This window comes from Agelaius phoeniceus, chromosome 16, assembly GCF_051311805.1.
Source record: "Agelaius phoeniceus isolate bAgePho1 chromosome 16, bAgePho1.hap1, whole genome shotgun sequence".
In the NCBI taxonomy this organism is placed as follows: Eukaryota; Metazoa; Chordata; class Aves; order Passeriformes; family Icteridae; genus Agelaius; species Agelaius phoeniceus.
Genome location: NC_135280.1, coordinates 14,208,707 through 14,234,804, shown reverse-complemented (window position 1 = coordinate 14,234,804; position 26,098 = coordinate 14,208,707). Strand labels below are relative to the sequence as shown.

At 42.3% G+C, this 26,098-nt stretch overlaps 1 protein-coding gene across 7 annotated transcripts in view; it reads left to right on the top strand.

Annotated features, from left to right (window-relative positions):
- Positions 1 to 26,098, top strand: part of CREBBP (CREB binding lysine acetyltransferase) — a 97,941-nt gene that overhangs the window by 1,752 nt on the left and 70,091 nt on the right. For 6 of the 7 annotated variants that reach the window (XM_054643948.2, XM_054643949.2, XM_054643946.2 and 3 more), the window contains exon 2: positions 12,460 to 13,172. In XM_054643948.2, coding sequence (XP_054499923.2) covers positions 12,460 to 13,172 — 713 coding nt within the window. The remainder of the gene's footprint in view (positions 1 to 12,459; positions 13,173 to 26,098) is intronic. The other variant, XM_054643950.2, reaches the window with a different exon arrangement.

The window sequence follows — 26,098 nt, the reverse complement described above, 5'->3', positions numbered from 1 at the left end:
CCCCAAACGAGTTGCCGATAATAATTGAAGTTGTGGGGTTGCTCGCATGCCGAAATGCCCGGCAGCCTGGCAGTCACTGCGACTTGTCCGTGTCGTGTTGTGTCTCTGGCTTGCCTTTTTCTTCAGTTGTGATGGGTTCGTAGATAATAAAACCCATCAAAATGTCTCGTTTCCAGCCAGTGTGTGCCCGTTGTAAATACACGCGTGTGCGCACAAGAGCATGTGTGCCTGGACCGGCCTCTCCCGGTGTTCCGACTGTTTCAATCCCCGAAAGAGTGGTTTCAGAAGAACACGAAGTCTAAGTCTGTTGCACTTGAATTTCTGCTTTCAGAGATTAATGAATCTTGTGGAAGGGATAGTGATAAGTTAATCATGCTGTGCCTGCTGTGTTTTCATAGACTGAAAAAAAATATTACTATAATTGAGCTGATAAATTCTGTGGGTTTTTTCGTCTTGCTCAATCTGCATTTGGCAACACTTTACAGATGCTTCGGTCCTTTAGGGGTTTTTTATGGAAACCTTCTCTTCTCAGCCTGCAAATAAATGAAACAAGCGAGAAAGAAACAGTATCGAGTAAGAATTGTCAGGGAATATCTAGGTGAGGTCTTGTGATTGAACCGTGTTAATCCCTGGTGTGGAAGCACTGGAATATATGGAAGGCTGATACACAAGTTGCTGCGAAATGCTCTTTGTAACTCAGGACAAATACAGTTTATAGTTCTTTAATTCTTCAGCGAGACATTTTAGACTCTCCTGGTAGCCAGTGTCTTGGTTTGGTTTTTTTTTTTTTTCTTTCTTCTTTCTTTTTTGAAGTTCACTTGGGCTGTTCTGGAATGCTTCAGTCTTAATTACGTCCTGTTCAGCAAGTTCTCGTGTGTCTCGGGGAGCTCTGTGTGCTGCTGGATGTGTGAACTCCAGCATCTGCAGAAAGTTCTGCAGGGCTCAGGGGGCCCGGGGGCACTGGGGTGGCAAACCCCAAGTTCTATTCTGGACGAGTGTGTCCAAGGAGTTCTGTCATCCTCCTGCTGTTCCATAGGCAAAAGTACCTCTCTGCCAAGGGTGTGGGTCATGTTTGTGCACTTAAAAGAGAGGGTTGTTTTTAGGAAAAGCACTTCTAGGTTTGTTGCCAGCAGTTAATGCTGCTCGTTGAAGGATCGCTGAAGGTTTCCGTGCATTGTGGCAGGCGATACAAATAGTTTGAGTAGTGATTGCTGTCAAATGCCTGCTCCTGGAACTAAACCAGGCTGCTCCCTGGTGCTGGGGCTTAAATGGAAAAGTTCTGTTGCAGCCTGGAAAGTGGCCTTTGTGATCAGGGGAGCCTGGGGAGATGGGTCTGAGGATTTTGCCCTGAGTTGATCGGAATTATTGTAATTGCAGTGGTGGCCCCACACGGTGGGTGCTGTGGCTGCCGTGAGCAGGACGTGCTTTCACAGCCGCCGTGTCAGCCCGGCTGAGCAGTTTGGCTCAAGCCTGCCAATGCTCACACCCGAGGCTCTGATGGCAGGCCTGAACATTGGGCAGAAAGCAACTGCTCTCCTCCTTGTTTATATTTCTCTTGATGCTTTGATGCGGTGATGTTAAGCAACTCCTTTTGTCAGGGTAAGTTTTAGCTGCCTTTAATCTTTCTGATAAAAATAGCTCCTTAGCTTACCGGGGCAAAGTTTGTGCCGTTGAAATTGGTCTGTTTACCTTCTGAAAATATGGCCTTTTCTGTTAAACCTAAGCAACTAAATCCAGTGTCTGGTCTTGCAGAAGGGTGCAGAGATGAAAGGATAACAGAAATGGGTGCTGTGACCATCGTTAAGTTTCATGATAGTCTCATTTCGCAGTTGCCCTGCTGCTCTTTGTATCAATAAGGAAGGTTAAGACTCCTGGCTGTTAACTTGGCTTGCCATTGCTGTGTTGTATTGAACGAGCTGACTGCTGTGGTAAAATGTCCGTGGGAAAGATTTTTCCTTGTCTAGCCAGGTAGGAGTAGTGCTTTTGTGTAATTACTGCTTTATTGGATACACAGGCGTTTTCATACCTAAACATTTGTCTCCTCTGTGGCGGTTGTGAGATGTTCTCATCCAGCGCCGCAGAATAAACAAGGGACTCCTACAAAAAGTAGAATTACAGTAACTTTGCTTATGGCAGTGTGTTATTTCAGTGCTGAGCGTTGTGATTGTTTTGTACATTGCTGGCATTGGTCCTTCAGCAGAATGTACACAGACCTGGCGGCGTTCTCGAGCCGCTCTCGGGCTGTTTGGGAAAGATGTGCCTGAATGGAGCAGCAGCACAGCTGGAGGTGTTCAGGGGCCCCTGGACTGTGGTCCCTTCTGCAGGTGGCTCAATGAGGGCCTGAGTTTCACTAAAGTCATGCTTCTGTCTGCATTCATTGTGTTCCCTGCAGCTTCTGCTGCTGTGGTGCTGCGCCAGTTCCAGAAACAACACAGCGTAATCTGGGCCAGAGCAGAGGGTGTCCCTGACGGCATCAGGAGTTAACAAATTCCTAAAGTAGGTGAAATTGGGGAGAAGGTGAGGTGAGCAGTTTCCAAAGTCCATTAGAGCTAGGTTTTCACCTCACACTTCCTTGTGTAGGGGCTTTTGTTGATTTTTACTTCTTTTCTCCTCCGTGTCTTCTGATCCTGCACAGATAAAGCCGTGTGGCTGCTGCTGCTGCAAAAGCTGTGGGCCAAGCTCCCTGATAACTCCTGTTCTCTTCCTGGCCCGTGTGTTGGCATCCAGGGCCTGGATTTTACACTGGGGAAAGGCTGGCCCTGCTGCACGTGCCTCCCTACGTGCTGAGATAAGTAGATCTCTGGCTGACTCCCAGCCAGCCACAGAACTTCACAGGAGGGAGTTCGTGTCGATGCGCAGCCTGATTTGATCCTGCTCTCCTGCCAAAAACCAGATAGGTGTATTGCACTGGATTTAGGTTTTAGTTTGAAAAGATGTGGACAAAAGCAAAGTAGCTTAAGGAAAGACAGCAAGGTTTTCTAAGCTTGTGTTCACATTCTTAGCAGAGACTTCAGATGGAGTGACGTCTCGGTGATCTAAACCCAGATTTTGTTTGGGCACGTGAAAGCATTAGTATGGATGTTTTCAAGGGTTCATTCCTGCGTGGCTGGAAAGCCTCATGGAAGCCTGTGTAATCCATCTGCTCTTGTTTTGTGTGGTACCTGCAAAACTCGAGTGTCACATGTGTGCTGTGGCAGTAAGAATCGCAGTTACACACTCACTTCCTTATTCTCTCCCTGGAACAAGGAAAAGGATAATTTCATTAAGTGAACACACTCTCATTTATAGGCAGAAAATTTAGGGAAGAAATTCATTTTCTGAAAAGCTGTAGGTGAAGGAATGTGCATAGTTGTAATTATTCATGGGAATGTCCTTTTTGTTTTTTTGTTTTGTGGTACTTGTGCCCTAACTATCTGGGATGGGAAAATGAGGTGGGATATTCATGGCTATATTGTTTCTTGTAGAATACTTCACGGTTATATTGTTAAAGAGTCATGGAACCATGGGGGTGATGGATGGGAAAGGCTGATGCCAAGCAAGGTGTTTACTTTGAGCTAGAAGTTTGATACAAACTCTTAGGTTTTTTTCACCTGAAGTGACTGACCTGCATAACTTGATGCCAGCATTTGTGATCTGGGACAGGAGATTTTTTAGATTACAAATGGGCTCATTTATAGAGTCTAGCACAGCTAATTCTTACCAGTTCCTGGGGTGCTGCTGATAGCAGGGTATTGTGTACTCTCTCTGTGTTTGTGGGCTTTTGCAAGTCTTTCCAAGGAGTTTGACACTCAAGTCTGTGGGGGATGAAAAGTTGAGCAGGTGATCTGCTAGCCTGGTCATATGTGACAGTCCACAGTCTTACCATTTTGCCCATTCTTTTATTTTTTGAAATTCATACTTTGTTAATTGCACGTGTGCTGGGGACTTCAAACTTATTCCCCCTCCAGTGACTTAAAGTTAACTAGAAAATGCTGTGCCATAGAGCTCCTGGAGAAGCCCTGCCAGCAGCAGGCAGGAATAGAGGCTGTGTCTTTGCTATACTCCAGAGATCTCTTGGTAGCTTGTGAAATGATTCCCACTTTTCTGCTGCAGATTATTCACTTTCTATTTTGGCTGGACATTCCTTGGAGTCATCGTCCAGTGCCATTAATTATTTTTACAGCAACATGCTGTGCTTTTTTATTATACCTGCAGCTTCACATTAAAACCCCCCACATATTCTTAGTGTTTATCTTTATTATATTTTACTTACTGTTGCTATCTGCCAAGGGAGAAGAACATGAAAAAAACCCCTCACCCTATTAACAACATATTGCAGGTTAATGTGAAACCAGGGTGGAGAGGGTAGTTGAAAAACACAATTTGAAAAATTCTGAGGTTTGTTCTTATACAGTGAAAAAATTGAGGGATAACTTAGAAATCTGACACTTCCACCCTAATTTGGTTTACACTTTCAAGAATTTTTGCTTTGTAAATCTTCCTTTTAACATATGTTATGTTTTCCATCTGTCTTCTCAGATGTCTAAGATACAGAGAGAACCTAAATTGTTTATTTGGAAAACTCTTTAATAAAGATGCTTCAACAAATACTATTAAGTATTTTGCAGAATCATAAGTGTGAATTAAAAGAAAACTGCAACTTCTATTAGCAGTGATAATTATAACTCTTAATCTAAATCTCTTAACACACTCTTCCTTTCCTGCTTTCTTATTTGCCATCACTGAGAAATAAGGATGTTATTTATGATAACTGGATACATACAGTATCTTTGGTTTGCAGTTTGTGTGGATATATTTTTATTTATACATCTGTAAGTCTGTAAAATAATCCCCAGCTTCCCTGCCAGTCACCTTTAGTGCTGTGGAAGCTTCCTTGGGAAGACAACATTGGGAAAAGGAGTTGTTCTTCCCTGGGTGACTGTTTCTCCCAATCTCCTGGGCACAAGTCATTTTCCTGCTGCAGTTGGACATGGCAGAGACAGAAATCAGAGCTGGAGCCCTTGTGCTGCAGAGTGAGAGGTAAAATAGGGCATTGCAGCCCCTGTGTGTGTGTGTGCCACCAGGAGAGCACGAGCTGCTCTCTTGCTCTGCCCAGCTTTGCCACCACGGGTGGCTGGGTTAGTGGGTGTTGCTGGTGACATCACTTGTGTGTCATCTCTTGTGTGGTGTCATCATCTCATGGAGACAAGAGATGGGGAAATTACCAAGTGGCTTGAGTTAAGTACTGAGTATGAGTCTGGTTTGGAATTGCTGTGAAGTTTTTTCCTAAATTCATAAATTCCCTAAAGGAAAGTATTAATGAGAATGGTTGAAAACAGCCTCATCCCATTGAAATCAATGCTTTAAAGTAAAAGATTCATGAGAGAGTTGGGTTTTTTTGGTATTGTCAGTTATGGCTGGAAGCTTTTTTAAATGTAAATATACAAAAATCGTTAGTTTCAAGTGCTCGTCTGCTGTTACTTCCTTCTGTATGTTTGGTTTGGTTTGGGTTGTATGTCCTTGCACAGCTGAATTTGAGTTGCTAAGCAGAAGACAGTTCCCTTAAATTTGGTATCAGAAATAGGGAGGGGAAAGTGACATTAAAAAAAATGGAATTTGTACTTTTTGCAGCTTTTATACATCACAGAGGAGACCCCAGACTTGCCTGTTTCATAGTAATGTTGCTTAGTTTTTTTTCCTTGTTTCATAATATTACTTCAAGTACATATTTATATATTTCACTCTTCCCAGAACAGGCCTGTTCTGTGGTTCTGTTGGAGAAGCTGTGTTAAGTGGGAATTGTCATAGAAGGACTTGTGTAGCTGAAGGGAGCTCCTGAGCCAGAGCTGAGCCCAGTTCTCAGCACTGACACTGTCAGTCATTGTGGGGAGCATGAGGGCCTGAACACTTCACAACCTGAACCACCTGTGTTGGCAATATAGTCACTGAGAAGCCTCTGGCCAGGGAATGTCACAACTAAAGTTTGTGTGTCAAGATAATTCATGTCCTAATGTGTTATGTGCCAATTCCCTTTCCAGGTGGGCAGTGAGGCTGGCACAGGAGCCAGCTCAAGGCAGGCACAAGCAGATACCAACTTGGTACAGACTGTGCATGCCATGCTGACTTAAGCAAGTGCCCACTATTAATTACCAGAATCTCAGATGATTCCTTTTAAAGGGCTCATTCAGAACTTAAATGTTCTGTCAGCTGTTAAATTTGGGCAAGAGGCACGATGTGTGTGTTTGTGATAGGATGAGAAGGCAGTCTCACTTCTGTTAATGTTAATGTGCTGCAAGAACCTTAAAGTATTTAATCTTCATCAGGATGATCTTGTGAATGAGAAGCTGATGTTCCCAGTGTGGTATCTCCCAGCCCATAGGCAGATTGCCTCCTCTTCCTTCTGTCTGGGTTTCTCTTCTTATGGTAAATAAATGTACTGAAGCCTTCTGGTCTGTGAGAGGGGTAGCCTGGCAGCCATGTGCACTGGGACAGTAGCCATGTGTTCTTGTGGATGCTGCTGGGTGGGGTTTGGTCTTATTCACAAGAGCACACGTGGCACCTGTGTCAAAATGGTGAAGATACCTTGGGAAACAATTAAGAGGAAGAGTGGTTTTGGAGAGGGGCAGAGGAAGGCAAAGGCAATCCATCATTTGCCACCTGATGTTTCTAAGAGCAGACCAGAGTGAGCACTCTTGTTGGGCTGTTTCTGCTACACGTTTTGGGGTTACCTTGGTTTTATTCCCCTCTGGGAAGAGATTAGAGACTAGCTTCTTATCTGGACATTTTTAATATTTGCTTCTTTATATAAGCCTTAGTGCCAGGTGCAAGGGCCATTTAATGTGCTCTCATATACTACTTTGTAATTGATAGGGAAACATTCAAGTAATTCATGATTTATTTTTATGAAAGGGTAGAATAATCCCTAAACCCACCAATTACTTCTGAAATAAACCAGTATCTCAGGTTTTTCGAGATTTTTAACACAGGTTGTATTGTCACTATGAGCCCAGCAAAAGAGAGATGATGGAGACAACTTGGACAAGTAGAGCAGAGAGAACCTTGAGGTGATACAAAACATGGAAGTGGAAAGAGACGCTAGGGGCTGGAGCTGGTGTGACCAAGGAAGGATATCAGTTTATATTACTCTCTTTTCATGGAGGTGAGGAGGAGGACAGGGACAGAGCAGGTGGCTTTTCCTGTATCAGCTGGTAGTTGTCATCACACCTTGGTGGTGGTACAGAGGATGTGGATTTGTGCATTTTCCCCATCCTGGCTCGTGTGTCTGCTGGTGGAGCTGGTGTCAGGAGCTGAGTCAGGAATACAGGTAGTACTGCAGTAGAGGGGTAGAAGAGAACTGACTTTTTCAATAGTTTCATAATTAGTTTGTGTAACAAGCTTCAGTTTTGAAAAGTCACTTAGTTGCTGAAGCCTTACCAGAATGGACTGGGGAAGATACTCGGAGCTGTCTCTAAATCCCAGCCACAGGAAAGCAAGCAAAGGCAAGAGTTAAACCCATTTTCAAAAAGGGTTAAAAGACAATACAGTCAATTACAGATTGTTCAGCCTCCTCTCCATCTCTGGGAAGGTCATGGAGGAGCTGGAGTGAGTTCAGGGAAGGGCTGCTCAGGAATCTGGGGGCTGGAGCATGTGCCCTTTGAGAGGAGGTGGAGGGCTGGGCTGCAGTCAGACCTGATGTCCCTTCCAACCTGAGTGACTTTGGGCCTGTCAACAAGAGAGAGCTGTGATGATGATTCCAGTGAGTTTTCTAGAGGTAAGTCCCAAGGATTCCAAAAGGTGATGTTCATATCAACACATTTGAGTTTTGACCAGTCTGGTAACTTAGGAATGAGCGACCCAGACTGTATTCCTTTCTCATCCCAAGTGCAAGTGATTTAAATGATCAGGCACGTTGAAATATAGTTAAATATTCAAACCTCTTATTATTCAAGCCATAAATTGTAGAGACTCATCCAGATCCTCTTATTCCTTCTCATCACCCTCTGCCCAGCCATCAGGGTCTGCTTAACCCAGCCAGGTCCCTCATCACCATCATTCTCAACCTGGTTGTTAAACATGGTGTTCAGAAGAAGTGATGCTGCTCTGCTGAAAGTCAAGGTCAGATGCATGTCAGTTCCCAAGCTTTCCATGTCTTGTTAGGGAAAGACACAAATCTGAAGTTTCCTTGCTGGAAATTTGAGATTTTCCGTGAACACGTTAATTGTTGTAAAACATTAAATGCAATAATTGTCTTTTGTGAAACAATAAATTCCAGAATCCTCAAACCTGGAAAGGAAGTTGGAATGGACATGGTAATTGCTGGCTGTGCCACACAGTGTGGCTATTGAGGGGAGCTACCTGACAGTGAATTTTAGGGAATGGCTGGAGCTCTGAACTGTTGAGGCTTTGTCTGCTGGGGTCTGGCGTGATTGAAAGAAGCCTTACAAAACAAAATTGGGCTCACTGAAATGTAACAGCTATGTTGGCATGAAAGAAAGGCCTGGTGAAAATACTGCTTGTGTGCTGGACTTGAGTGTCTGCTCCATGCCATGAACAGTCAGTTTGTGACAGGACAACTCCCAGTCACGTCTCAAGCAAAGATTATGCTGTAAAAAAATGAAACTGAATTTGATAGTTCTCCTCCTGCTTGCTGTGAGATACAGTTGAGATAATAAGACACATAATGAAACACCTTAGGATGTTTGTCACCTCTCCAGGCTGAGCTAAAGGGGAAAAAACGGTGACATTGAAACAAGTTAATTGATTGAATATGTATATTAGGAAAGTCTCCCAGTAACAGTCACAAGCAGTTGTACAGATGAGAATGTTCTGCCTTCAGGATGCAGCAGAGTTTTGGGTTTTTTCTTCTGAGGAGGCCTAGAAGGAAACAGAACATGTTTTTTTTTTAATTCTGGTTGCTGAAAGTGTTGTCCAGGAAGGCAGAAAACTGTGACATTTAAGCTCATAAGACTGAAATTAGGAGAGAAACTGTCTCAAGTGTGGTTATCTTCGATGTGTGAAAATAGCTGCTCGAGGAAGGCAGAATGCTCAGATTGGAGAAGGAGCCCTTTGGAAAGAGTGGGGGTGTGGTACTTGCCTAGTGCTTTTCCATGCCTTCCAGAGAACATAATCCCTGCTTTTTTGGTGCTCTGCTGTTGAGAGGACATTGGGGTTTATGTGACAGAGGTAATGAAAGGTATCAGGTTGAGGATCAGAGGTGCTGTGTTAGAGACAAGACACAAGGAGGTGAATCTGCACAGCCTCAGTCAGCTCTGCTGCTGCAGGAGCCCTGAGTTAGAGGTATGTGCCTTTTATTAGGGATTCTGTTCTCCTTTAGAATCCAGACCACTTTTCCTGCTCTGCTGGGTGCTGGGTGCGTGGTGGCAGCTTTGAGGATGGAGCAGGTTAAACTTGGTGAGACTTCTCAGCAAAGGTGTTCCCTGACCATTGCTTCAGGTAACTGCATGGAGAGGCAAAGGCATCCCTTGGGTTTTTTTTGGTTTTTAGCCTTTGAGAAACAGTTGAAGCATTGAGAATGGGATCAATTCTGTTCTTCTTGTGAGGATGGAGGCACTGCAGTTGCTTTTCATTTCTCTGTCAGTAGAAATGGGCCGTGTTCTTATTATGGCAGATTTTTATATGTGTGTAAATATACTTATTCTTTTTATAACTGCCAAGACAATCTCTTATCTTTATGGATTTGTTGCAGACATGCTCAAGTAGATTTTTGTTTTCTGTTGTATTTTATAACCATTGTAAAATGTGCCTTGTGTTGCTGTTTTTAATGTGCATGACTCTGATGAAATATAAAAGAAGATGATTAATCATTGCATGAACAATTGAATTCTTGGTGAATTTTTACAGGACCATTGTGTTAAGTTGTTTACCTGCTTTTTATTTTCCTGCTGGCAGAGCAGTACATTTTCCATGTCTAACCTAAATGTACAGCCTTCTTACAGGAGCTTAGGAGTGGTAGATTATTTCAGGTTTTAAGTGGCAATATTCCCAAATGCTTTCTTCACTCTTTTTTGTAAACTGCAAAAACATTTCCAGTTCTTGGCTCTGGCAAGACTGAGAGAGTCCAGCCAGCCAAGCAAAAAAAACAAATTGAGCATTTATACTCCAGCATCCCATTTTGAAATACAGCTGGAAAAAACTACTCTTTAAGCCACAGCAGCATCTTCCCCCTTGACATTTTGTCTCTTCTTCTCTGCCCCTATCCCCACACCCACACATCTATGGTCCATGAAATATTAAGAATTTTGATGCAGAAGCTTGGAAGAACACCTTTATATGGGATTTACAGAAATTGTGTGAATGAAACCTTGAATTTGGGGGGCTGGGATGATGAGAGCAGTTGAAGAGAGGCAAAGCCTCAGCCCTGGCCCCATGTGCCACCCTTGGTGATGCTCAAGCAGATGGATTTGGTTGGGCTCCTGTGGCAGAGCCTCTCAGAGCCCCTCCCAGCATTCCCAGCTTAAATAGGGAAATTTGGGAGAGTGGAAGAGGGAAAGAACTAAAATGTCTGTGAAGTGGCAGACTGCAGCCTGGTCAGTGTCCAGGGGTTGTGTGGGAAAGTGGAGGAGAGATGAAGCGATCGTGGAGTCAAAGGTACGCAGAGATGTACTAAAGATGAACTGAAGACCTGAAATGAAAGGCAGCAGGGAAGAGAAATTAAAAATACTTTCATGAATCTTGCTAAATGAATGTTGGTTTGTTCCTTGCCTGCTTGGAAGGGAGCAGGGGCTCTGTTCTGAGCAGGGTGTACTTGTCACAAGCCACATCATGCAATCCTGGATTAACTCCAGTAGGTGATGATGGCAGAGTGTGGGCCCCTGAAGGACATGGAGCTTTGAGCACCTCAAAACAGCCAGAATTTAATGGTTTTGTCTTTGTTTACTGTGCCTGTTTGTGTAACTCACTAGGCATTGCTTGTCTGACCATTTTTATTAATTTTTCTTCAGTTAGGTTGAATTGGAAATGCACATGCTGATAAAAGCTATCACTACACTATTAAAATGTACTGAGATGGCTTGGTGATGTATCTGTGCTTTGTGATAGTTTGTGTTGCTTGAGGTTTGTTGTTTCTTTTCAATGTACCATCTTACATAATTTTTGCAGCCTGCATCTTGCACCAACTTTTTTGTGGTTGAAGAGCGAATTAAACTTTAAAACAATGAAGCCTTTGGAATATCCTTCTTAAGTAAAGAACTCTTCTTTGCTCTAACCTGGAAAAAATGTGGTTTGTTGCTCAGTGTGAAGGACTGGGGTTTCTCAGGGCTGGCTTGGGGGGCAAAATAATGTTTTCACTCATTTATGTTACAGTGAGAAGTGATTGTTTTAGTTCACATCCTTGGATTGGAAAACTCTTCCAAGATGTGTTGTGTGTTTGAACAGCTACTCTGGTGTATTGAGGCTGGTCTGCTTAGATGCTTATAAATATGTGCCTGTCCTTATGTCTTCAAATATGTAACTTTTATTTGCACATGGAAGTACCTGTATACAGTGAACTAACATGCTATTTTTTAATTACATACTCAAATAACCTTGTTATACAGATGCTGCTTATGATGTGCAATAAAATATTTGAGTGAACCTGAGTTGGTCCTTTAAAGGAAAATAAAAGAAGCCCCACCACTTTTTTATTAGTCTGGATGTTGCAGCCAGGCAGAGCTGTTCCTTCAAGTGGCTTAATGAAGATTTGATTGATTTATTTTGCTCATCTGGAGAGTGTGTGGATTACCTCTGTCAATATTGGGCATGATAAATGATGGCTGGGCACTTACAGAGCAATTTGAATTATTTGAGCTGTTCAGGAATCGAGCAGTGACTCGATTCAAGAGGCATTACAAGGAGAAAATGCTGAGTCCCTTTTGGGATCTTCTGAGGTAGCAGATCATGGTACAAATCAAGGACTAGAAGCTGATCTGAAATGTCTTCATATGTGAGACTAGGATCAAACTGCTGAGGAAATCATTGTTGTTCTTTGGTGAAGTTTTGAAGCAGTGCTGGAAGATGTTCTTTGGCCATGTGCACACATAAATGACAGGGTAGAATTGCTGGGTGAAATGCGGTGGCTTGGGATTACAGAGGAGGTTGGAAAAGGTGATGTAATTGCTCTTTTGGGAGCATAAATCAATAGGAAAAAAATCTGTTGTTATTTCTGCCTTCATCTTTTAGCCCAAACAAGGGAAATCTAAGCATTAGATTAGATCATTGTATTCATGCCACCTTAGTTTTCTTAAGCTTCGTTTTGTCAAAATTCTTGCCAGAAAACCTGTTTATTGGCCAGTGCTGTGCCCTGTGTGGCTGTGTGTGCACAGTGTGTGATGGCTGTGCTCTGAAAGGGACCCTCCCTCACTTCTTAGTCCTGGGTAAAGACATCCTGAATGCCCTGTAGTGCTGGTACAAAGTAGCAAAGATAAATATTTTAGCTCCTCGTTTGTCGTGTTTTCTCACCCGTGTTTCTGTTTTAACTTGTAGATTTCGGATCCTTGTTTGACTTGGAAAATGATCTTCCCGATGAGCTGATCCCCAATGGCGAGTTGGGCCTTTTAAATAGCAGCGGGAACCTCGTTCCAGACGCGGCTTCCAAACACAAACAACTTTCTGAACTCCTGAGGGGCAGCAGCGGCTCTTCCTTGAACCCAGGAATTGGCAATGTGAACTCGAGCAGCCCCGTGCAGCAGGGAGTGGCTGCTCAGGTGCAGGGGCAGCCAAACAGCGCCAGCATCGGCAGCCTGGGCGCCATGGGCAAGAGCCCGCTGAACCCAGGGGACTCCTCTGCTCCTGGCCTGGCCAAACAAGCAGCCAGCACCTCTGGACCTACCACACCTGCATCCCAAACTCTGAACTCTCAAGCACAAAAACAAGTGGGAATGGTGACGAGCAGCCCTGCGACATCACAGACTGGACCTGGGATATGTATGAATACTAATTTCAGTCAGACACACCAGAGCCTTCTCAACAGTAATTCTGGTCACAGTTTAATGAATCAGCCTCAGCAAGGACAAGGGCAGGTAATGAATGGATCTCTTGGGGCAGCTGGAAGAGGAAGGGGAGCAGGAATGCAATATTCTGCCCCTGCCATGCAGGGGAATGCAGGCAGTGTGCTGGCAGAGACTTTAACCCAAGTATCTCCACAGATGGCTGGGCACACCGGGCTGAACACAGCACAGACAGGAGCAATTACTAAAGTATGTACATGCCATTTACTGTATTCTATTTATTGCACTTGTTTTTCTCCATACAGGTGTTTAGGAAGCACAGTAGATCCTTTTGTGGGACAGAACTAAAGGATGTGCTTTCTTGAGTCTGTAGTTCCCCATTTCAGTCCCCAGTGATATTGTGAAAAGGAGATAATTGAAGCAGTTCTTATCATGTAAGCAAAAATGAAAGCACTTGTTGAAAAAGACATCCTCGAAGCTAAAAGTTGGAAAGTATCTTAGCAGAGTGAATTAGAAAAGAGTAGCATAATCCTGCAGAAAGGAAGGATCCTGCAGGATCTCAATTTAGCTGCCAGACAACACCATCTTCTAAAGCAAGGTGAACACTTGGAGATTGAAGGGAGAGGTGTAGCAACTGCTCCTTTTGTCAAGGACCTCTGTCAGCAGCCGTGCAGCAAATGGTCTTTAAATCTGGAGGAACTGATCTGGAAACGTCAAATTTCATGTAGATTGCCAAGCTAATGCAAACTGTGCAAGGGCAGGGCAAGAGCCTAAGTTGATGGCCCTTGTGTGTCAGGGCAGGGAATATATACCTGGAGGTATCTGCTTCTGTCATGGGGCACTGCTCTGGCTCCCTGTTTGATACAGTTACTGCTTTTTAGTTCTTTGTTTCCCAGTTGTGAGCTTAGAGCAGTGTTTTGACTGCTGCTCCTCCTGCCCTGTGCCCTATCTCTTGTTTGGATTGTTTTGGTTTAGTTGCTTCATGAAATTTTGATGGCAAACCAGTCATATTCTGATATGTAGAAAAAAGGTCAATTTTTATCTCTGATATTTTATCTATTCATACATCAGTAGCTGTTATCACTGTAGTTTATTAGCATGTAAATGTTAATTCATTGATATGTTAGTATTGTGGAAAAAAACTGCATTGTCTGACATGAAAGTGTGTGTCCTGTACTCTGAAGAGGTGCTCACATCACTTTGGAGTCTGTATAGTTAATTTTAGGGGTTTTTTTTAAATAAAACCCATAAAAAGCATTCTCTCTGCATTGAAGAGATGCTTCTGCTTAAGGAAGAGATACTTGTGTTATGAGTGAAGGTCAGAGCTCTCTGAAAGTTGACATAACTGTTTTGGAGACAGCTAACTTTGTTGTGTGGAAGCTGATTGGTCTGCACTGAAAGAGAGTCAGCTTATCTTTCTTTTGTTTTCCTTTGAAATTTGTGGGAAGAGTGAGGAATTCTATTTATCTGGCTTATTTCTGTGAATTTACAGATACCTAAGTTCTTGGGAGTAGGTTTTTCTTAGTCTCTACTGTGTTTTATGTGAACCAACTGAAGTAGAATTAGCCCAAAGCAAAGGACTTGCTGTGTGAGCCTGATGGGGGAGGTTCTGTGAGGTCTTGGTTTATTTTAAACAAACCCATCTCTGGTAAAGAACAGGCCAGATCTCAGACAAATTCCAGATTTCAGGGACTTCAGGCTTAGCCTGTTGCCAGCTGCAAATGGATTCACCAGCTCAGGAAAGGGACCCAGACTGCCTCAGTTTACACCTGTGCAAAAAGCAAAGTAAAGTTGGCTTGAGCAAGGAATACACTGGAAGAGAACAGTGAAAGGACTTTTCATGACAGAGCATAAGTGATAAAATGGTGTTTCTTTAATGTACACTTAAAATAATTTTAAAAACTTGGCCAAGAAAAACAGGAGAACTGGTGTTTTCCAGGGCTCCATCTCTTGTTGAAGGAGATTAAGCTTAAAAGCATTGTGTTTCTTTAAAAAGTTTAACTTTAGATACATCTTCTTTTTCTCTTATTAAAGAGAGTAGGTGAGCTGAGTATTTTACACAAAAATGTTGTGTTTCCATTTTGGAACAAAGACTTGCTCCCTGAATTTTCTTGTGCCAAGCAGCAGTGTTCTCTCTCTTTGCCATTTTCTTAGCTGGCATTTGAGGGTTGCTATCCTTTTCCAGTCTCTCCCCATCCCCCAGTTTATTGTCTTAATAGGATTATCAGCCATGATTGTTTGTTAGCTTTTTCTTATTGATGCTTCAGCAAAGCTTTTAAGAAAAGCAAAGAAAAACTTCATTGAGTTTGTCTGTTCTTCTGAAACTGAAATTTCTGCTGAAGGAAAATTTGGCTTAGTTTGTTTTTTCACCTCCTGATTCCCTGCTGTTTACCACTTAATGTGTACAGCTTAAAAGATTTAAAGAGCTGTAATAAAAGTGGTGAGGCAGCTGATCTACCTAATAGTGAGCAGTGTCCAAGTTGTCTAAACAGCTTAAAATGTAGCTGCCATCCTGCTGTATGTGTATCAAGGCTGGAAGGAAATTCTCTAGGTGATGGCTAGAGAATATCCTACAGGAAAGAAAGAGCTGTGAAGTACAAATGCAGAAAAAACACCTAAAAGAACTATTTATTATTCTAATTACATTAAAAACAAGTGATGTGCATCTCTGACTAACCTTGTTCAAGTACAGCTCCAGCCCATTTTTCTTAATTCAGTGTGTTTATATGCACTGTGGGGAACTTGTGACCCTTCATGGTTTGGGACCAGTTTTGTTAGGCAAGACCTTGCTTCTGTGGTGGTTGGTTCTAATCCTTTTTTAGTGTGTGACAAATCAATCCATTCCTTTTTCTGGTTTTGTTTGTTGTGGTGTGTTTATATAAGCATTCTTTCTATTAAGAGAAAAAGAAGGAAAAATATCCAGAATCTGGTCCCTTCACCTGATCTCAAAAATTGCAAGGATTCATTTCATCTGAATCATCATCAACCATGATTGGTAATTTTGGTCTGGACTTGCTGTTTTAAGGCAGGACTGAGCAGGGTGACTGAGGTTTGTGTGCCTGTGCTTGCATGAGCCAAAGGTGGGGATAAACCTTACCTCTCACCTTTTTAAACAGAAGTAGAAAATAACCAATTCTCAGTGTCAGAGGGCAAGAAGGTGCTGGTATCAAGACAATTATTCTTCCATTGGCAAGGAGAGATTAAAGTAAAATATTTCCTCAATCTGTAGAGATGTGAGCAAAGATTTCACATGACACTCCAAAGATCAGTGATTTTTCATGCTGAGATACCTGGAAACCTTTGAGGAGCTACCTCTTCCATGATACTGTGTCTGTCTCTGCTCCCCTCACTGGCAGTCTCCTTTCCTGTAACAATTTTGCTTGTAGTTGTGACATTGTGGCCCTTTTTTCTTGGATGACACTACAAGGAGAATTTTTATTGGACTGGCTTGAAGATCCTTAGGAAATCAGCTTTAAAGAGGAAAGGATTTATCTTTGAACAATTATTACTTGATGGGAGTAGAGGAACAGATCATCTTGTCACAGTCATCTCCAGCAGTAATGAATTGCCCTTTTGTGTTGTAGCATGTTTTGTGTTGAGTCCATTAAGTCCAGAAAACGTGTTCAAACCATCTAGAACATCTTGTTAGAGGTGTTTTTGAAGATTGTTGGTTGTTGGATGTGATGAGCAGTAGCAAAGCTCAGCAGATGGTCATGAGCATTTCATTGGAGACATGCTCGTGTCTCCTGTTGCTGTGGGAGCTCTTCTTTCCCAGGTGGAGGAGATGAAACCTTCCTGTTCTTTGAGGCTGCCAAGGGCTGGAAATTGAGTTATTAGAGAGTCTCTTGCTGAGGTGCATTCCCTGTGTCTAGTACAGCTGTCAAAGCCCATGGAAAGTTAGAAAAAAATGTTGGGAAGTTCCCATTTATTTTATATGGTTCTCAGGCTTCCTTTTTGCCCTGTGTTAGGAGTTTTGGACTGTGATTCCTCTACCTGGTGCTTCTGCTCTTCCTCTTAAGTGGTAAAGTCCCATTCAGATGAGAGGACTCTTGAGTGTTTTCTTTTCCATGTGTCTCTAAAGCCTCCTCATACAATTCTGTAAAAGGAACCCCCTTTTCTTCAGTGACTTCAGAGTCCTGTCACTCCAACAAGGATATTCTGGTACCCAGCAGCAGAAATTAAGGAAAAAATCTGGAATTGTGTGTGGCTGATAATTGCAGAAGGTATTGCTGTTAACCTGCAGTGAAGATACAGCTTGCTGGGGGCTCCTTTCTGAGTGTTTTTCTTTGCAGAACCGTTAAACCTACCCCAAGTTCAGCTTTCCTTCTGAAAGGCAGGCACAGTTTAATCAAACATTGCTGGGCTCTGTATGCCTCAGAAAAGATGTAATTGTTTGGTCAGACTGAATCTATAAAGAGACAAGAAGAAAATGTTTGTTTATTTTCATACCTAGTTACGGTGTTTACAACATTAATGGTTGTTTGGGGTTTTTTTTAGGATAACTTTTTGAAGATTGAAGATTTTGAGTAACGTCAATCTACGTATTTTGAAAACTGTGAAGGAAAATACTAATATTGATATGAAATAGAACCTGTGTGCAGGGAGAAACTGGTGGAAAAGCTGATGTGGCTGGCAGATCTTCCAGTGTAGTATTCCAGGAGCTAGCAAGGAGTTTAGATCCAGAGTTCCAAGTGCTGTGTGCAAGAGATGAGTTTTCCTTACCTCTGTGTATGGATTTAAGCCCCACTGGAAGTTGGGACCAGCATGGGATTGGCATCAAAACCTGAACAGGCTCAAAACAATCACTAACTGTGCAAAACTAGATCTGGTCTGCTGGATTTTTGCCTATGAGTGCAGAACAGTTTTTTCCTCTAAATGGTATTGGCCTAATTTGTTTGGACAGTGCATGTTTTCAACTTTATTTCAGTCAAAATAGCCACATGGCAGTGTATGCTTCAGTAAGAGCAGGGTCAGATTAAAGAGGAGGAGGAACTCTTACCAGAAGTGAACTTCAGAAACCAGTAAAAGCATTTTTTATTTCTACCAAGAGAATAACCCGTTGTCTTGGGGCTTTTTAATGTTGAGCTATAAAAGAGGTGAATTCTGTCTTTGTTTCCAGGCAGGGTGTCTGTGTAAAACATGTGCCTTGAACAAGCACATTCACAGTTTTGCTCCCTGTGCTGTTCACTGAGTGGTGTTTTGGTGTTGGAAATTAATCTTGAGTAAATTCCATATGATAATGAGCTGTGTTAAAGAGCAGGATTTACACAATGTATGTGGTTACGTTACTTGTCTCGGTGTTGTGAGGAAACTGTGGTAGGGAAAATTTGTGATGAGAAAAAATGAAGCCAACTATTTATTTAAACAGATCCCCCAGTTGCTCTTGCTGAGCACCAGATTTAGATACGCTTGCTGATTGTGAATTAAGTCAGCTGAAGATGTTCTCATTCCTTTGCAGCTCTGTGTGTTTTAGCAAACTGCTGGTGCTGTTTGTTTCTGTGGTGGCTCTCAATCTGTCTGAATTCTGCCTGAATTGTTTTAACATGACTTGCAGTTAATTTGCTTCTCATCCACGGAGCTGTCCGTGCTCGGCTGCCAAGCTGCCTGTCTCCTAGCAGACCATGCCTCTGGCAAACACCAGTAGCCAGTCCAAATCATATTCCAAACAGGGCTGCTTCCCAGTTCCAGGGACTCCTAATAATGCTACAGACTCAGCCATAGCTGCTCCATCCTCTGATAAATAATAAGCACCAAAACAGCGTTTTTACTGAGGTGAGACATATGTGTTTTTGTAAAAATACAACAGAAGAAAGCTGTAAATACAGAGAAACACATAATAGCAAAACTCACTGACTTGTAGTAAAATGAAAGTCTCTGAGGCAGTTTTGTTTTGAAACATGACCGTGGAAATTGCTGCTCCACAGATGAGTTTGCTGATACGTCAAAGAGATTTAGTGACTTAAAAAGCTCACTTCCCACAGCTCGTACTCCTGGCAGCCGAAATTCACTTGTTTCCTGTTTCTAGTACGTGAGTTAAGTCTTGTTTGCAGTTGTGCAATGTAATTGAAGATCTTTGCAGTGATAAGCACTTGGCTGGGGCTCATGCAGGTATCAAGGTTCAGTTTGGCTCCAGGGCTGCAAGAAACAGAGCACTCAGCCTTGGTGGGGACAAACCACAGCTCAGTTTCCTCTCCTCCTGCTTCACACCCAAAATCCTCTCTGTGCACTTGCACTGGCTTATCAGCCAGCTGACAAAAATTAAATGTTATGGGATCTCTTCAGAGCAGAATTGTGCCATTATCTTCTACCACAAACATGAAGCTTTTAGTCACTAACCATCAATTATGTTGGTGAGAGTCTTGTCATTCTTCAGTTTTTGTTGTTAGAGTGGGGTTTTTTTCTGAGTTTATCTAAAAGAAGCTTTTGGGACTGAAACCAGCAGATTCACCAGTTCCTTTGGAAGCCATTGATTAAAAGCAGGATTTCCAGTGTTGTTTCAGGTTAGTCAAAACGACAGAAACTCCCAGATACTGATAGATGTAACTGAGATGACATCATTCCAGTTTTCAGACTGCTTTCACATATCTTCCTGCTGCTGTTTGTAGTTTGGGGTTTTTAATACCCAGGTAAAAAATGACTCAGATGTTGGGAGGGAGAAAAACCTGCCAGCTGCAACGTTGGTGTGTAGAAGTTACGAAATGCCTGGTTCCTTCAGTCAGGAGGAAATCTGTGTCACAGTAATTTTCTTAATAGACTCTAATCATGCATGTAGATATGATTTCACAGGAGCCTTTCTGATGAAAAGACCTTTTAGCAGGTCTCAAATCTTGCCCTTACTTAAAAGATAATATTTGTGCTTGACAGTGAGCTGTGATTATATTGGAATCCTGTAATTGGAAGGACATACAGAAATGTGTTAAAGCAGGCAGTGCTATGGTCTGGAATCTAAATGCTGGTGGTCTGTTTCTTTAGAAAAAAGGCAGTGCAGGAAACTTGGAAGATTACATAGAGTTTGATAAAGTGTGTCAGCCTTCCTGAGAAATGGATCAGGAGGGGAAGCAGTGAGAGGAGGCAATTCTCCTTTTGCAGCTTCCACAAGTGAAAAACACTTTGTTGAAGGAAAACAGGACACTGCAACCATCAGGCAAAAAAATAAGATTATGTTGGAAAGTTGCACTTTGGAATTTTGAAATTCACTCATTTCAATGGGGTTAAAATAAAAGAGCCCAATAAAAGAGCACAAAGCATGCCCAAGTCTACTCTCTAGTGGGCAGATTATTCTTCACCTTGATTAAGATTTAAACTAGAAAAGGTGTTTCAATACATTTTTTTCCTCTATATGTGCAAGAATAATTCTGAATTCTTACTGGCACATTTGCTAGATTACTCTGCAGGGCTGAGAATAAGGAATGGCAGAATATAATGGCATTTTCCTTTCTTCTTGTGAATGTTTGGAGGAAATACCTGTTGGTTTTTGTTTGGAAGCTGAAGTCCATTTGTATGTGGCATCACTTTGCTGTAACTATGTCCATGGACTGTAAATAGTATGTGCTCACTTCTCCTCCTCATCCTCCTCCTCCTTGCTATTACAGTAAAGAGTATTTTTATTTACTCCAGAAATTACTGTGACTGTGAAGTGGCACACTAAGCCTGCTTGTGTTTTAACTGTTTATGTGTAATCCGAGCAATGGCTTTAATTCTAAGGCCAGGAATACTTTGCAGAATTGAGATTTAGATTAATAAAGATTTGAGATGATTTTTGAACTCCTGGTGCTACAAAGACTACCTGTAAATAGCACCTGGAAATGTCTGTGCTTACATATTCTGAAAATTCTCAAATTCCAAAGTGATGGACGTGTTCTTTGGTATCTGTGTACAAATCCTGTTTAGGTTTGGGGAAATAACAGTGTCCTGTGCTCTAAAAGAGGTTCAACAGTGCCTTTGTTTGAGAGTGAATCATAATGAAAATACAGCATGTTAAATATAGGACCCTCCTTGCCAAAAGAAATGGAACAGATTTTTTGAAGAGTGGTAAATAGATTATTTAGCACTCTGCTGCTGTTTGGATGGAGAGGATTTGTGTTCTCCGAGTGACTGCAGCACAATGCTGCCCTGGCTGCTCCGCTTGTCAGGGGAGTTTTGGAAACAAAACAAATGCCCTTTGAAGCTTTTGGCAAATTGACTTAATTAAATAACTGCCTTTAGGATGGGAGGATCTTTGTACCCTGCTAATGGACAAGTGTTGGAACACCACCAGTTGAAGATGAGATTTCTCTCTTGGAACAAACAGTGGTGGCCCCCTTAGTCTGATATGGGGCATCTTGGGTTAAAAAGCATTTCTGGCTCATCCTCTGTGCAGCTGCTGTCAGTGAGGAATGTGTGTACAGGCCTGGTTTGTTAAACTGTTCAACTTTAATCCTGTTTAAAGACAGCCATCAGAACTTGCCTTGTTTAAAAGCCTGTTCAGAATTGTCTCAGTAGCTTCATGGGTATTGTTAAATCTTCAAGGAGAACATGTTTTATAGGACTGGAAATGTCACAGTAGCTCTTGAAGTCACTGTGGTGTTTCAAAACAAACATATTTGGCTCTTAATGTTATTTTAAAATTATTTTAACAGCGTGAATTATTTATAGTTACATTTCTCCATAGTTAATATCAGGTTGTGATATTTGTGCTAAGTAGTTGCTTGGAGTAAGTAATATTGATTTTTATTTCTTTTAATGTATTTAATGTAACCTGTAGTGTGAGTTTGTTTCTTGTCTATTTGATTTTTCTCCTTGGTCTGCAATTGAAAACTGTGGTTACTTTTAGAGTCACAGCCTCTCCCCTTCAGTGTTTCCCCTTTTCCTTTAGGATTCATGTACATCAAGGAGAGTATACATTGTAGAGGAAGGACACAGAATATCTCTTTTCTTTATATTTTGGAGCTACTTTTCCTGTTCCTGTTCCTCCTCAGAGCTACTGTTGTCTTCTCTGCCCCCTCTGTGGAATATAACATTCCATGGGCTGCCTGATAATGTATCCTTGTATAATAATATAATCTATCCTTGGCCAGCTTCTGGGAGATAAATGGGGAAAGAACCTCTTAAATAGTGCTACTGTTTTCTCTTACCAAAACAGGTTATTCCTTATAATACCAAATTTTTGGAGCATGAGGTCTCTCCCTTTCCTTGGCAGTCTCCAGCCAGCTATAGGCCCTGCTGAGGTGCTGCAGCCACAGCTGGCAGTTCTGATGGGTGCAGTCTGCAAGGCTGATATCCACAGTACAGCAAAGAAAGGAAGGACTGCTGACTTTGAGTTGAATTTGATACAGAAATCTGCATTTATAGAATCACAGAATCATGGAATGGGTTGGGTTGGAAGGGGCCTTAGAGCCCATCCAGTGCCACCCCTGCCATGGCAGGGACACCTCCCACTGTCCCAGGCTGCCCCAAGCCCTGCCCAGCCTGGCCTTGGGCACTGCCAGGGATGCAGGGGCAGCCCCAGCTGCTCTGGGCACCTGTGCCAGGGCCTGCCCACCCTCCCAGGGCAGAGTTATCTAATGTAAATTCCCCCTCTTTCAGTTTAAAGCCATTGCCCCTTGCCTATCACTCTGTTCCTAAACTTTGATTCAGCTTGATGGTGATGAGGTGCAGGACAGAGATACTCAGTTGGGAACCTATGTTAGAAAACTGTGTTTTGGTCTGACCATAAATGTGTTTTAGTGCACACTGAAGCTCCTCCTGGAATTAACTCATAAAACTTTTGGCCTGTGAATATACAGTTGAGTATCTGTTGAGGCATATCTTCACTGAATTTCAGCCTTTCAAAATTCTCTTTTCAAATATTGTTGAATTATTCTTCATGTCCAAACTAGATTTTGTTGATGAAACAAACCTTTGAAACATCTACAGTTAATTTTGTGGTTCTGGTTAAGTTTCTGTTCTTGTATACTAAGAATAATTTTTGTTTATCTGAAGAAAGCCACTTGCTCTGCTTGGCACTTATAAAAGCTCTTGAAGCAATTGGAATGCATTGATCAATTGTGGCTAATTATTCATTAGAGCTTTGAAGTTGTTGTTTGCAGAGGTGACACTCATTACAAAGTAAACCTCAGCTTTATTTTGCTTCATAAGTACAACAGTGATACTGAGTGCAGGAATTGTAGTAGATTTCCTTGTGTTTGTACTCAGGCTTGTGCAGAATTTTGGAGACATTTTCTTTCTTCAGGCATGTATTCAGTGTAAGCATATGATCATTTGGTTTTCTTTTCCTGGGAAAAGTTCATTTCCAGTTAAATGTATTAAGAATCTGTTCTCTCTATATCCAGTCATTTGTAAAGAAGGTTTTCCCATGAAATTTTGTATTTTGTATTTCAGTAATTGTGGGGAAACATGGGTTCATTTTTTTTTTAAAGGCCTTGGAATACTGAAGTTCTTCTTTGGCCTCTGTGAAATGCTTGGAAGAGAATTTCACATCTTTTTACAAGTGGTAATAAAACACCTGGCTTTTTTTTAATGGGGTTTTTAAAATTTTATTTCTAGTTTTACCAAATTTTAGTAATAAAGGATGAAGTAAATTACAGTTATTCCTGGACATTTGAGTATTTTAATTTGAGTTAATTTACTGCTGAAGAACAAGACAGTAATTGCTTCATGAATCTGTTGTGGTAGGCCTTGGTTATAGCAATTAGCTTAAAGTGATGGGAGACTTGGAGCTTGGCTTCCTCTGACAGTGGTAGCCAGATCATGATTTAATTATCAAATCCAATTCTTGAAATGTTACATTTTAAGGCTTTCTTGTTACTGACTTCAGAGTGAGTATTTTGAACTGAATGTTTTGTCAAAGTGCCAAACCTGCAGGTTGGTTTAGGTGAGCTCTCTCACCTCAGCTCTGATAACATCATTGCCACCATTCTTGATTCTTGCACTGGGACTGAATTTTTTTTTTTTTTTTTTTTTGGTAACACCACTGGCTTTCTGCCATAAAATGATTAATCTTTTCCTTGCCTCTCCATCTGTCCCTCTGGCATATACATTCCAAGTGCCATGGTGACTTTCTTTGGAACACATTACTATAGGATGAAATAGCAATTAGTAGAGACTTACTTTTTTTTTGTCAGTAAACAGATGCAAGATGATGCCAGTGTAGTAAAGAAAGGCTGTCTTTCCCCTTCCCCAGTGAGCATGAATTCCTCATGGACCTGTCTTCTGTGCTTCTCCTGGAGCCCTAATCACTGGGGTGGACCTTGCTTCGTGCTGGAGGCTTGGGCCTCATTCCAGAGGGAGATAAGAGTCCAAAGAGCAAAGTCCTCAGGCTGTGCTTGGTGGAAAGCTGCTCTTTGGTATGGGGTTTGTGGGCAAAGCACTGCTGGGAGCTGGGGCAGCAGCACCCAGGGGCTGAGGAGGGGTTAACTCCAGGGGTTGGTGCCAGCTCTGGAGCTCTGTGTGTTCTGCTCACCTGGGACCTGCTGCTGAAGTGTGCAGATGGCAGGGCACAGGTCCCTGTCTCTGTGTGTTACCTCTCTGGGAAGCAGGAGTCAGCATTCTGAAAGCAGTCCTGTCCTCTTTCACTGTCACTAACAGCATTAAAAGCAGCTGAATTGCCTGTCAGTCTGAATTTCTTAGGTCTTCCATTACCTAGAGAAGATTGACTCCTTCATTCACAGTACTTTGTAGACTTCAGTTTGTAACTTCTGAGCAGCTGAGACGCCCAACTGTTCCATTTCCTTGTCTTGAGAGAGAGAATAAACATCCAAAGGAAGAAAGTTAAAACTATTTAAACCAAGGAAGGTGATGTGCTGCTTGTAAAAACATTGCAGTGGATGAGAAGAGAGAAAAAGGGAACAAAATGCTGAGCATTGTAACCAACTCGTGTGTTGAAAGCCCACATTTGAGGTAGGTGTGGTAATTTGATGGCAGGGGATTTAAAGGCTTAATCTAATAACAGAGTATGAAGTGGCTGATTTTGGTGAGGCCCATAAAAGAAGAAAGTAAAGGGTGCTTGGGATGGCATGTCCAGAAATTCTGAGTCATCCCTGTCCTGTAGTGAAATGGGCAGTGACTGCCTGGAGGCAGGAGCAGGTACCTGGGTCTGTACCCAGTCATTCTCCTCATGCTGACCCAGAGGATACTGCTTGGATGTATAGGTCACAGTGGGAAGTGCAGAACTCCCATTTTGTGCCAGCTTGATCTGTTTTCTAAAATAAAAGTGAGAGAGAGAGAGAGAAAAGAAAAGTGTCCCCAACATCTCAGTGATGTAATTGGGGATTTTGGGTGAAGCATGAGGTGCTGAGTGGCTCTGGCTGTGTAAGGTTGGGGTGTTTGTGCACAGATCCTCTCAGCCTAAGGCTATTGGTGAAGTGGAACCTTGAAGTTCCAGCTCAGGCATTCAGAAAATGGCATCAGAGTTGATTTTACAGCAGCCCTGGAAGGTGGGAATAGTTACTGTCTCCTCAGCCTTTAGTGTTTTGTATCACACGGGGTTGTGTGAATGATACAGCAGGAGGAAGTGGGGAGAACGTCCTTCCTTGCAAATCCAGGGATTTAGAAGAAAGCAGTAGTGAGTGGCAGATGTGTTTTACTAGAGCAATTTACACTGTTGAACAGCCAAGCTCTCACGTATGCAACTCTTCAACACTGCTGTTAGTTTGTGAAGATCTGGCCTCTTATCAAAACAGATCAGATCTAGGATGCCTCTGCTCTCTCTCATCTTTAACTATGACAGGCATGTTCTGTTCTCTGAAATCATTTAAATTATTAATCTGGGACTTTAATTGGTTTTTAGCTTTGATACCATAGACTAAGTCCAGAATAATACAGGCATAGTGGTTGCTCACTAAAAGGCTGACTTTGTGACTTCCTCCTACAGTTATTTTGTCAGGTTCAGAGGCGTGGGAAGAGTTTGGTGAGGAAAAAAAGGTGGTTCTGACCTTCCTGTTTTTCTATTGTCAGAACAGATCAGAGTAGCACAACCCAGTAGGTTGGGGCTGTGTGTCCTCACACTGCCACTGTCAAAGCTGCAGTTCTTTACAGCACCCCCACCACAGGGGTCTTCTAAACTGTTTCCTGTCAAGCTTTCAGCTCCCTCCCGTGTCCTCAGATAATCTCTGAGGTGCTGACAAGACAATGCTGGCAATGGTGGTGGCTCCTCAAGAGCCCTGGGTAGTGAGTGTCTGCTGCTAATGCAGAGAGTG